Source organism: Morus notabilis, unplaced genomic scaffold, assembly GCF_000414095.1.
Source record: "Morus notabilis unplaced genomic scaffold, ASM41409v2 Scaffold229, whole genome shotgun sequence".
In the NCBI taxonomy this organism is placed as follows: Eukaryota; Viridiplantae; Streptophyta; class Magnoliopsida; order Rosales; family Moraceae; genus Morus; species Morus notabilis.
In genome coordinates, this window is record NW_010362793.1 from 381,969 (window position 1) to 393,891 (window position 11,923).

At 31.3% G+C, this 11,923-nt stretch overlaps 1 protein-coding gene across 1 annotated transcript; it reads left to right on the plus strand.

Moving 5' to 3' along the window:
• Positions 1–6,079: 6,079 nt before the first annotated feature.
• Positions 6,080–8,343, plus strand: LOC21398137 (dof zinc finger protein DOF5.6). Its single transcript, XM_010102915.2, has 2 exons — positions 6,080–6,286; positions 7,230–8,343. The coding sequence occupies exons 1-2, from the start codon at positions 6,236–6,238 to the stop codon at positions 8,232–8,234; spliced, it is 1,056 nt and encodes a 351-aa protein (XP_010101217.1). The 5' UTR covers positions 6,080–6,235; the 3' UTR covers positions 8,235–8,343.
• Positions 8,344–11,923: the final 3,580 nt, after the last annotated feature.

Consider the following 11,923-nt stretch of genomic DNA (forward strand, 5'->3'; position numbering starts at 1 on the left):
GTTTGGGTTTTTTTTTTTTTTTTTTTTTTTTTTTTTCTAAAAGTACGTACTCTATATGTGTGTGTGTGGACCAAGTACTACTACTACCAATCATATGGTCCTTCCTATATACAAAAAAAAACTAACCAATGTTGTTCTTAGAGTACTACTCACCTTAATTTGAAGTTTGAACCACAACAAAAGTGGGTAACTACAAATTGACCTTCTTCTTCCTTACTTGAAAGAAGAAAAGAGGCTAGAGGGAGGAAAAGACTTTAAAGGGTTTTAAAGAATCGACCACTTTTAAATAGATAAGGGTGTTAATTGGCCTTTCCACAACTTTTTATTTGAGTTGGACAAGAGAAACAAGTAAAAACAAAAAGAAGAGAATAAAGGAAAAAAGAAAGAGCAAAATTACATAATAAAGATATCAAGATTGATCATCATATATGGCATGGCCCGGCAAAGTGTAACTAAGCTTGAGTCTCAAGATTTCCCAACCTTTGCTAGCTATATTATTACTACTTTATTAAGCAAGAGGAACAATCACTTCGTTTGAATAAAGTGATCCTGTCTGAGAATCCCAATTATATCGAATATACAAAATTAAAAAAAAAAAATGTAGTACTATAATTATAATATCATTGATGAAAGTAGTATCATAGTACAATTAATTAATTATATATATATATGTATTAAATTAGTCAGTCAGTAACATGGTTGGAAAATTCCCAACAACGTGTTCCATGAGTACATGTAGAACCGGAGCCAAAAATTCTATGAGCTGGTAATGAAAAATAAAGTTGACAATAAGTATGTTCGAAAGCTAATAAGAGTTATAGATTTAAGTCTTTACTCTTTATTAGTACTCACTTAAAGGAAAATGCATGAAAACTTAAAAACGATCCAGTTTTTACTTGTAGATCAAGCTCTTTTGATCACTCTCTTTTTTTTTTGTCATTTTCTTTGCCCAGGACAATATTCTTTGAATGAATATATCCATATACGTTTGCGTACCAGGGGTGAATATGTGTTATCTTGGTTTTCTTCTTTAGCTAAAAGAAAGGTCTGGGAATTAGGGCAGCGCAGAGCAAAGGATTTTCTCAGGGGGCGTAATGAAACTTTAATTTATTTTTTAACTTCGAAATCTAAGTATACGGCCTCGTTCACTTCACGGATTTGAGTTTTCAATTCGAGTTGAGATGTGACATTTTTTTAAAACTTTTCACTGTAGCAAAAAAAAAAAAATTAGATGTGATATTTTTTGAGAGCTTTTTACTGTAAAAACCTAAAACTGAAAACTTGAATCGGTGAAATGAACGAGGTATAAGGTCAAAATATAGGGTATAATTTATTTTTTTAATTTCACCTTAACATTGCAATTTAAAAAAATCTTTGTTTGTTTAGAAAAAGAAAAAATTGGTTCTTGTTCAAATTTTAAAAATTAGTGTTTAGTTTAAATAGTTTTAGTTCAAGATTTAAACATTGACGTGATGTTTTAAACTAAAATCACCTTTAATTTTAAAACTTTCTCTCATTTAATTTTAGGCAGTTTAAACACCTGAGTCTGATTCTAATTTTAAAATTATGATTGAATCTAAAATTATGAATCATAATTATATTTTTAAAATTAAAATCAAAATTATCATAATTTAAACCCTTCGTATCAAAGTCTGTGTGTGTATATATATGTACGTAAATATAATATTTTTAGACTTTAACTGTTCACACATACGTCAACATAACAATTATGATAATATAACCAATGCGGTCAAAATGAACAATTATTAGCAAGGCCTTTGATCAGTACCACTGAAAATCTATCACATGATTATTCACTTTTGGAACTCCACATGCAGTTTTTCTTTTTTCATAAAAAAACTTGCAGAAATGATTAGTAGTCGCTAGCGGTACTATACCACTTGAAGTTTTTTGAGCTCGTTCACTTTGCGGATTTAAATTTTTAATTTGAGTTGAGATGTGATAATTTTTAAAATTTTTTTACTATAATATAAAAAGTTAGATGTGATATTTTCTGATAACTTTTTACTGTAAAAATCTAAAACTAAAAATTCAAATCGGTAAAATGAACGAGATCTTAATCTATTTATACTCCTTCCTAGTAAAGAGTAAAGAAGCTGAAAAACAAAAATGGCAAGTACTTGAGATCATCAAGAATACAATCACGCTGCAGCTGGTTATAACTACTGAGAGAGTAATTATAAAAAAAAAATAATAATAAAAAAAATACCGAGAGAGCCATGATCACGTATGTATAACGAGATTATACGATTCCTTTGAAATGATGTAATAAGAATATGTGTACGTACAAAAGCAAAAAAAGACAATGATTATTGCAATAAAGATTCATATATTCATCATTTTTTGTCTTTTTATTTTTGGAATGATATATAGAGATTTTTTTAATAGAATAAGAAAAATTATACTATCCATATTTTTATATATTCCAATCGTTATGTATAACAAATTATATATTTTATATATTTTTTTAATTTAACATAATTTTAATTAAATTTAACAGTTAAAAATTAATTTTACTCGTAAAACGACCAATAGTCTCAGCTAATAGTTACGTCATGAGGTAAAAAGGGACGAGTGCTACTTGTTGGAGGAACATGGACAAACATTCACTTTAATTTATTCACCCTGCACACTATAATTTGGGCCCCATTGGAGTGTGTTGTTCACGCTTTCTCCCTCGTAACATGTTTTTCTCAATGTTCTCCGGTTCTAACATCCTCCAACATTGTCTCGCATATGGCACTACCAACGTAAAAAAACAAAAACAAAAAAAAAAAACAATCATTGAGTAATTAGTGAAATAATAAAAAGAGTCGACATCACAATCAACAAGTAGTATATATCACATGCAAGTCTAATATCACGTATGTGAGGAAACAATGTGTTCTCTCTAGTGATATTGGCTAGATCTCCAAGTTTTCAAGATCGGACATGATCTCTATGATGAGAATTCCAAGCATGATACGATATTTTTTATAAAAAAAAAACACCATATTAGTAGGACTCTGTTTTGAAAAGTTTTTAAAATATTGGGCGGGTTTGGAATTCATTTTAAAATAATTTTATTTTTTGTATGAAAATAAAAATGAAAACGTTTTTAATCTCAGACATAAATCATTTTTGAAAATGTATTTGATAGTTTTATCTAGAGATTATTTTCAGTATAAAAAAACCTATTAATATCTCTCTCTCTTTCTCTCTGGTCGAGAGAGAAGAAAACGAAAATAAAAAATGAAAAACAACTAAAATTTGTTTTTCATTTCTCTCTCATTTTACACTCAACTAAAAAATCATTTTCATTTTCATTTTTTTATTTTTATTGCGCCAAAAGCTGTTTTATAAACGTTTTCATTTTTTTCTCAAAAAATGTGAAAAATAAAAACAGAATCAATTCCAAACACGGTCTTTGTTAGTTTTACATATTTTAAATTTTAATGTGATTTTGATCATATTTCAGGTTGCACTATTGATACTATAGAAACCCCTAATCACAAATATATAATTTGTAAATTAAAGGGCAATTAGCAATGTGAACATTACTAGTTATACGTGAAACTGATTGTATTTCAAGCGCCACTCTAACATGCCATGCACATAGTTATCAACTTACCATACTTGAGTTAAACATGGCCTCGTTCACTTCGCGGATTTGAGTTTTCAATTCGAGTTGAGATGTGACATGTTTTGAGAGCTTTTCACTGTAGCAGAAAAAGTTAGATGTGACATTTTATGAGAGCTTTTTACTGTAGAAACTTATAACTAAAAACTCGAATCGATAAAATAAACGATGTCAATATTATATGTATAGTACTAATTCAGGCACCATTTTATATTTACAATGACACACAAGATAAATCAATACTTTCGTCACAAAGAGGAAAAGAAAAAGGTTTTTAAGGACGTAAAACAAGCAAATCAAAATGATAAACAGAAGCTAATAAATAAGGTAAAGTTTCAAGTATATAAACTACTATTATCTTATGTTATGATATTTAATTTAAGACTCTCTTTGATAGGGTTTCTTTATCGGTAAGGTCAGTTACCGTTAGATATAATTAAAATCACATTAAGTTAAAAAAATATGCAGAATAAATAATTTTAATTGCTGAAAATAAAAAACTATCACTAGTCTAATTTTTATGATCCAATTAGAGAAATCCTCACAAAACTTTAGGCCCCGTACGTTTCACCGATTCGAGTTTTGTTACAGTAAAAAGCTCTTAGAAACAATCATATCTAGTTTTTTTTATTACAATAAAAAATTCTCACATAAAATTACATCTTAACTTAAATTAAAAACTTAAATCAGTGCACTAAACATGTCCCCAACTCTAGATAATTCTTAACAAAAGGCCTGAATTCAAAGAGAGAAAATCATAGAGCACGTGACCATCCCACCATGAACGTGACCATCCCACCATGAATTGGTAAAATTTTTCAGTTGAGAAATAAGGATGAGAAGAATCTATCCTTTGCTTGTAGGAGGAGATCAAGTAGTGGGACCCACACACACCTCTAAGGCCCTTAGTGGGTCCTCAAGTTGGAGTGCTCTTTCGGTATGCTTCTTTATCGAGGACCCAAATATTCTCACTTCTCAAGCTCCTGTCATGTCACTCACACCCACACAGAGACCACCACATCAATCTCTCTCTCTCTCTCTCTCTCTCACTATATTTTTATTTGGTGTTGACGACCACGCCGCGAAAATCTGACGTCCACGGTCCCACCATGGGCTGTCCAAATCTGACGGCCCACGTTGTCCCATTACCCCAAGTGCCGTGACATCACGGCCGTCCGCTGTTTACATGGTCATGCTGAGGTTGTTACGGCCCTTGGGCCCAGTGTCGGCGACAGTGTCCGGACATTGTTGGGGCCCACCTATGTTGTTGCCCACCACCGACGGTGTTTTGTGTTTACTAGAACACCGTATAATGTCAGAGTCTAAAAATGGACTATATTTCCTGTTTTTTTTTTTTTTTTTTACCAAACTGTTAAAATATTGAAAAATACTTAAATTATTCTTTCTTCACTTTTTATACTCTTTTAATTCTTTTATTATTGAGTATATAACACGTACATTTTATTAATGTGATAAATTTTATTTAAATAAAAAATAAAATAATAAAGTTCACATAGTAAATATTAAATATAGAGAGTAATAAAAGAAATGACTAAAAAAATAATGTTAATATTTTTCATAAAGGATTACCTCTTGATAGAGTTAGATTTTAAACATATTAACATGTACGGTTCATATGTTTGTACATAAAGACCTCGTTCATTTCACCGATTTGAGTTTTCAGTTTTAGATCTCTACAGTTAAAAGCTTTCAGAAAATATCACATTTAATTTTTTCTGCTACAGTGAAAAGCTTTTAGAAAATGTCACATCTCAGCTCGAATTGAAAACTCGAATCCGCGAAGTGAACGAGGCATTTGTACAGAGATTTAAATTATTATAAAATAAAAACATTATATCAAAAAGTTTAAATTTAAACCTAATCTCTACTTCAAAGTGTCACGTACTTATTAATAACTATATCTTAAAGTGGTATAGGGATCAATTAATACTACCAAAATTACGTTTTACCAATTTTGTTACTCTACCTAAATTTAATAGATTCAAACATAAAAGCATGATAACTTAATTATAAAAATATTTTAAATAATGTGAAATAAAAGAATTAATTATAGATCATTTAAAATACTAAAATTAGATAAAACTATGTTCTTTAAAAGTAACTATATATATATATATATATATATTGTTATAAGAAAATATGGACACCATAATATAATTAATAGAAAATGAGTCTCTCAAATGAGTCGAGAATTGTAAAGATCATTTTTTGTTAGTAAATGGTACAGCTATTGTTACTGCTCGTACTGCCATCATTCTCGACACTCCCTTCTTATATAGTTCCCACCAAACCCAATCCACACACCAACAAGTCCTTCAGCTTCTCACTACTACTCTCTCTCTCTCTCCTCCTCAATCTCTCTCTAAAAACTAACACACCCTGCTCTTTTTTCACTCCGTTGATCATATACTACTTATCCAGAGAAAAGTGAGAGATCATGATATATATACATATAATATGAAGCATTAGATTCGGGAAGACAAAGAAAAGGCTTGGCTAGGTTTTTATAATTTGCTTCTTTCAGTATATAGTACTTAAAGAAGTGCTGCTGGTAAAATAGTGGGTCTTTGTTTTATGGGTCTTACTTCTCTGCAAGTCTGCATGGATTCATCAGATTGGCTCCAGGTACGCTCTGCTTAGTATTCTTCTAATTACATACTTGGGAAAACTAGCAACTAGTAGTTTCCAACATCTTAAGGCTATGATCTCCATATATTTTTCTGTGATTGTACACACACACACACACACACACACACACACACATATATATATATATATGTATACAAAACAGTATAAGCTATATCAGATACATAGATGAATTATGGGACCTAATTTTTTTGGAAATCCAAATGGAATTAGTAGAAAGCCCATCTTGCGGGATCGCCATTAACGATTCTCCAAGGATTAGCTCTTCCTTATATATATATATATTATAAGCTATGTATATACACATACACTCACACTCTTCTTGCTCATGATTTGCTTGAATATGAAAACCCATTTTAGGTTTCCAACCAACGAGTTAAGATATAGCTATTGCAGCCACATTTTTCTTGGATCATATAAAACAAACAATAATTAGTTGTGTTGTCTTCCTTTGACCGTCAGAGAATTCACTGCAGTGTAATTCGATACTATTGTAGCAGTGACAATGCGGTTAAAGAATTAAACGCGTGAAAATGAAAATAGTAACACAAATGTGAGAGAAAAATGACTCCAGTTTGTCTTATGCTTTCCAAAAAAAACTTCTGAGAAAGAAAAAAAAAAAAAAAAACTTCTGAGTCTGGTCTTTAAAGTAGTACTCTCTCTGGAGTAAGATAACCCTGAACTGACATTTTGATAGACAGTAAACACATGACAAGGAATCTAGCCCACCTGAATCCTATATTCATATAGCTCTAGCATTATTTTGATTTGTTTTAGGGTTCGTCTGATTATGTTTTTCTTATAAAAAATTTTAAAAATTAGAATGATGAATCATAATTTCATCAATGTCTCCTATATACATAATCATCATTCACCAATATTCTCCCTAATTGATTTGATTTTTTTTTGGGTCTTGTTATAGGGCACTATTCACGAGGACTCCTCAGGAATGGATTCTTCATCCCCAATATCAAACGACATGCTCACATGCTCTAGACCCTTGAACATGGAGCGAAGGCTAAGGCCCCAACAAGACCAAGCTCTCAAATGCCCAAGATGCGACTCAACCCACACCAAATTTTGTTACTACAACAACTACAGCCTCTCTCAGCCTCGCTACTTTTGCAAGACCTGCCGTAGGTACTGGACCAAAGGAGGAACTCTCCGCAACATCCCGGTCGGAGGAGGTTGTCGTAAGAACAAGAAAGTGTCGTCCAAAAAGCCAAACGACAACAACTCCCCTAGTGTCGTTGGCGGCCAGAGCCACATTGGTCATAGTGGTATTATCCCCGGCTCTTCTAATTCCTCTACCTCCCACAATACGACAGAACTCCAGTTGTCGTTTCCTGACCAGGTCCAATTCTCCCACCTCACTAACCTTCTAGGTCCGCACCACCCCGCTTTCTTTGATCAGAATGTCCCTAGGCCGGCCATTGATTTCATGGAGAGCAAATTGGAGGCCATTGTTGGTAACTCAAGAAATAATTATGACTTTATGGGAAGTAATAATAATCATAATAATGGTACTAGTGGTCATGATTTGGGCATGGTCGGTGTGGGACTAGGAAATTTTGGTGGTGGTGGTACTAGTACTAGTAGTACTCATCATCATGGATCATTTGAACCCAATTTTCATGGTATTTGTCCTCCATTTGGGATGTCCCTAGATGGGAATAATGGAAATGGGACTTTTATGGACACGTGTCAAAGGTTGATGTTACCATATGAAGCAAATGATCAGGATGGCCAAAATGGGATTTTGGATGTGAAGCCTAATGCAAAGCTCTTGTCCCTTGATTGGCAAGACCAAGGTTGTTCTGGTGATCATCATGCCGGGAAGGACTCTTTTGGGTACATCAACGGTCTAGGGTCGTGGTCCAATGTGATCAACAATTATGGACCGTCCACAACAAACCCGCTAGTTTAATTAATTAAGCTCTAATTGATCTTTTGTATTTTGTTTGTTTCGATATTGTTGGTGTGATTAGTGACTTGATCATATGTTTATCTGCTTTACTAGACTAGCTAATAGGTTATCCAACTACAAATATATATATATATATATATATATAATATAAACTAGTGAATGTCTTTGACAGAAAGGTTTTTTTTTTTTTTCTTCCTTTCTTAATTTACTTTTTTTTTTTTTGGGTTAGGGTCTTTCCATGTTGTGAAGGCAGTCTCCGTTTTTTTATTGTCTTTAACATATTTAAAGAGTGTGAATGAAGCTTTCACGAGAGTCAAAAAATGACTGCTTTCGCCTTTCATGCAAAATGTTGCTCTTGTGTATTTCTTTCTTTCCCTCTTTCTTTTTATATTCTTTATTTTAATCTGTCTTTTGATCATTTGGTGTCTTGTGTACAAGACATTCAAAGATGTAGGATTATGTTGTAATACCGAGAAAGATATGGAAGCAATCTTTTTTAGTCTTAAGGAAAATTTGTTATTTATTTATAGTACTTGCATGTAGCCTCAATATGATCTTTGTTTTTATTGATAAAAGGGGTTTTAACGTGGCTTTTATGTCGGACGGAGAACCTGAATGAGTTTTTTATTTTTTTTATTTTTTAATTAAGGACGTAAAAGGAGAGCAAAGCAGAGTTTTCATTGAAAAGCAAAAGTTCTCTTTGAGTTTTGTGTCGTTTCCCAAGTGGCTGCATTTCATTGCACTTTCTTGTGGACTCCCCCTTATGATTGTTAATGTGATTGGAAGAAGCAGAAGAGCTAAAAAGAAAAGAAAAGGATGCTAAAATCGGGTTGGGAAACAAACAAGTAGACCCCACAATCATTTATTATTTATTTTTATAGCTTAAGACCTATTTTTCAATCTTAATCGCAAGTGCCACATGTTTCATAATTCTAAATTTAATCAAATAAATAGCATAAAAGGGGATAAAACTTACTAAAATAGGTTCCCGACTCTAGGAATAAATGTAAAAATGTACATAAGTGACCAAAGTAAAATTGATGGTAAAGTTTGGATTTAGGTCAACTGTAAATTACAGATAAAATAAAAAATAAGGCTAAGTTTAAAAGGTAGTATTGATATTTTTTAACCGCTAATTCAAATATTCAATGCAAGTAGTTGAACCAGTATTTATCTTCTAGTTTCTTTCTCTCTCTCTCTTTTTTTTTTTTGACGATGAATATGATTAATAATGTTTCAATTGTATATATATAGAGCACCAAAAAGCAAATCAAACCAGGTATGAAGAAATAAATTAGGCAAAAAAAGGTCTGAAATGTATGTTCTTATTAGAAAGTCGTTTTTGGTCCCGCTGTCGTATGTTTGGATTATTATCTGTTTTTGTATTCATCTCGTTGTCATCAGGTTGTTTTCGTTTCTTCAGTTTATTTTTCTAAATAACTGTCGTCTCTCTCTGTTTTTTTCTTAGTAGGATAACTGTCGTCTCTCTTGATTTGGCTTTTCTCTCAAATGTCTTTCTTCCACATTATTGACGTTTTTGCAATTCTGGTTTTTTTTTTTTTTTTTAAGATATGCCCTTTTTATTACGGTTATTATTTATATTGTGGCTTTTAATCTTTTATTGTGTTTGTTATCTATTCTGTGTTTATTGTCGTTTAATGCTGATGTTGTTTTCTTAGATCACTTTACTCATACTTACGGTAGTTAAAAGTTATTGTATTTGTCGTGTTAATAAACTAGTCGTTTATTGAAGGTATTGTCGTTTATATCGTCCCTTTAGTACTGATCATTATTTGGTTGTTGTCGTTTTCTATAGTACGCATTTTATCTACGATCGTCTTGTCCTTTTCACATTAGTTTAAATAATATAGTTTTATCACCTCTTGTTGTTGTCGCTTTCGTAAAGTTGTCGTTTTTACGTGATTAACGTTTTTCCTGTTCATGTTGTTTTTATTTTGCAGTCTCCCCAGTTCCGGTCTGCATATTTTTCTTTTATTTTTTTATTTTTTACTTTTGTGATATTGTCGTTTTCAGCTATTGTTCTTTTTTTTTTCTCAGCTGATGTCGTGTTTTCCAATACATGCTTTATTTGAGGTAATTATCGTCATTTTTTTTATAGAAAAAATGGAAAATTTATCTGAATGAGTCTGAATTTTTACCCCTTACTCTTGATAAATATCCGTTTTTTAGTATAATTATTTAATTAAAAAAGTTATGAATCAAGAGTGTATAAAAATTATGATCCACACACTTTTAAAGGGTATTTATCAAAATTATCCATTTTTTATGCGTTCTCTAGGCGGTTCCGTTTTATAATTTATAGGCCCGTTTAGTTCACGGGTTTAAAATCATGATTTGATTTTGTTACAGTGTTTACACTCACAAAAAATTTAAATTGAAAAAATTCCCATCAATGAGTTCTCTCACAAAATTTAAATTCTGAATCAAAATACAAACCTATGAATCAAATGGACTCTTATTTTTGTTGTCTTCTTGTCCTTTTTACGAGTATTGTCGTTTTTGTGATGGTGCAATATTTCATGTTGTTGTCGTTTTTTTGTGCTAATTGTCTTTTTTTTTTCTTTCTAATTTTGCTTTGTTTTATTATTTCCTTCTGATAAAGTAGTCATGTCTTGCGTAATTACATTTTTGTCCCGATTAAAGATTCATTTTCATAATGTTGTTGTCTGTTTCTATTTGCTTTCTAGGTTTTTGCTCTTCATTTTTATCGGTGCGTTTGGAATTAATTCCAAAACGTTTTTATTTTCTGTATGAAAATGAAAATGAAAACGTTTTTAGTTTCATTTTTGAATTATTTTTAAAAATGCGTTTGGTAGTTTTATTTAGAGATTGATTTCAGTTTAAAAAAAAACTGAAACTGCGTTTGGTGGTTTAATTTTTAAAAACATGTAATAATATATTAAATAAATAATAATATTAAATATATTAAATAAACATTATATACATGAAAAAATGGGTTTCGGAGGAATAATTTTGAAAATCGGATGAGGAGGGGGTTGGTTAAGGGCAGCGAGGTCGAGGGAGATTGGAGAAGATGGGGGGTTGAGAGAGATCGGAGAAGAGTGGGAAACTGAAAACGATACTTAATCGTTTTCAGTTTTGTTAAGTTTTTAAGAACAAGTAAAAAAACGTTTTCAGTTTTTATTTTAGAAGAAATGCGTGCCAAACACATTTTTGAGTGCATTTTCATTTTTTAATTCTTATTAAATAAATATATTAAATAAACATATATAATACAAAAACGGTTTCAGAAAAGAGGGAAGAAAATGAAAAAAAAAAAAGTGAAATCCGTTTTCAGAAAACAGAAAACGAAAACGAGAAAATGAAAACACATTTTTTTTTTGTTTTCTGATTTCCACAAAAAGACAAAAACGTTTTTGGTTTTGTTTTTTAAAAAAATTTACATCAAACACGTTTTTAACACCCGTTTTCATTTTTTTACTTTGAAAACCGTGAAAAACGAAAATGAAAACACAAATAAACATGCCTATGTTTCTGTTGTCATTTTATTTTATTGTTCGTTTGTTTTGATCGTCATTTTTTCTAATGTTGTCGTTTCTTGATCAGTTGTCCATCCAGATTTGTCGTTTTGATCCTTTTTGAGGCTTCAATTATTCTCTCCTTACAGCGCACGGCACCCGGCCACCATGAGTCTCACATAACCGCTC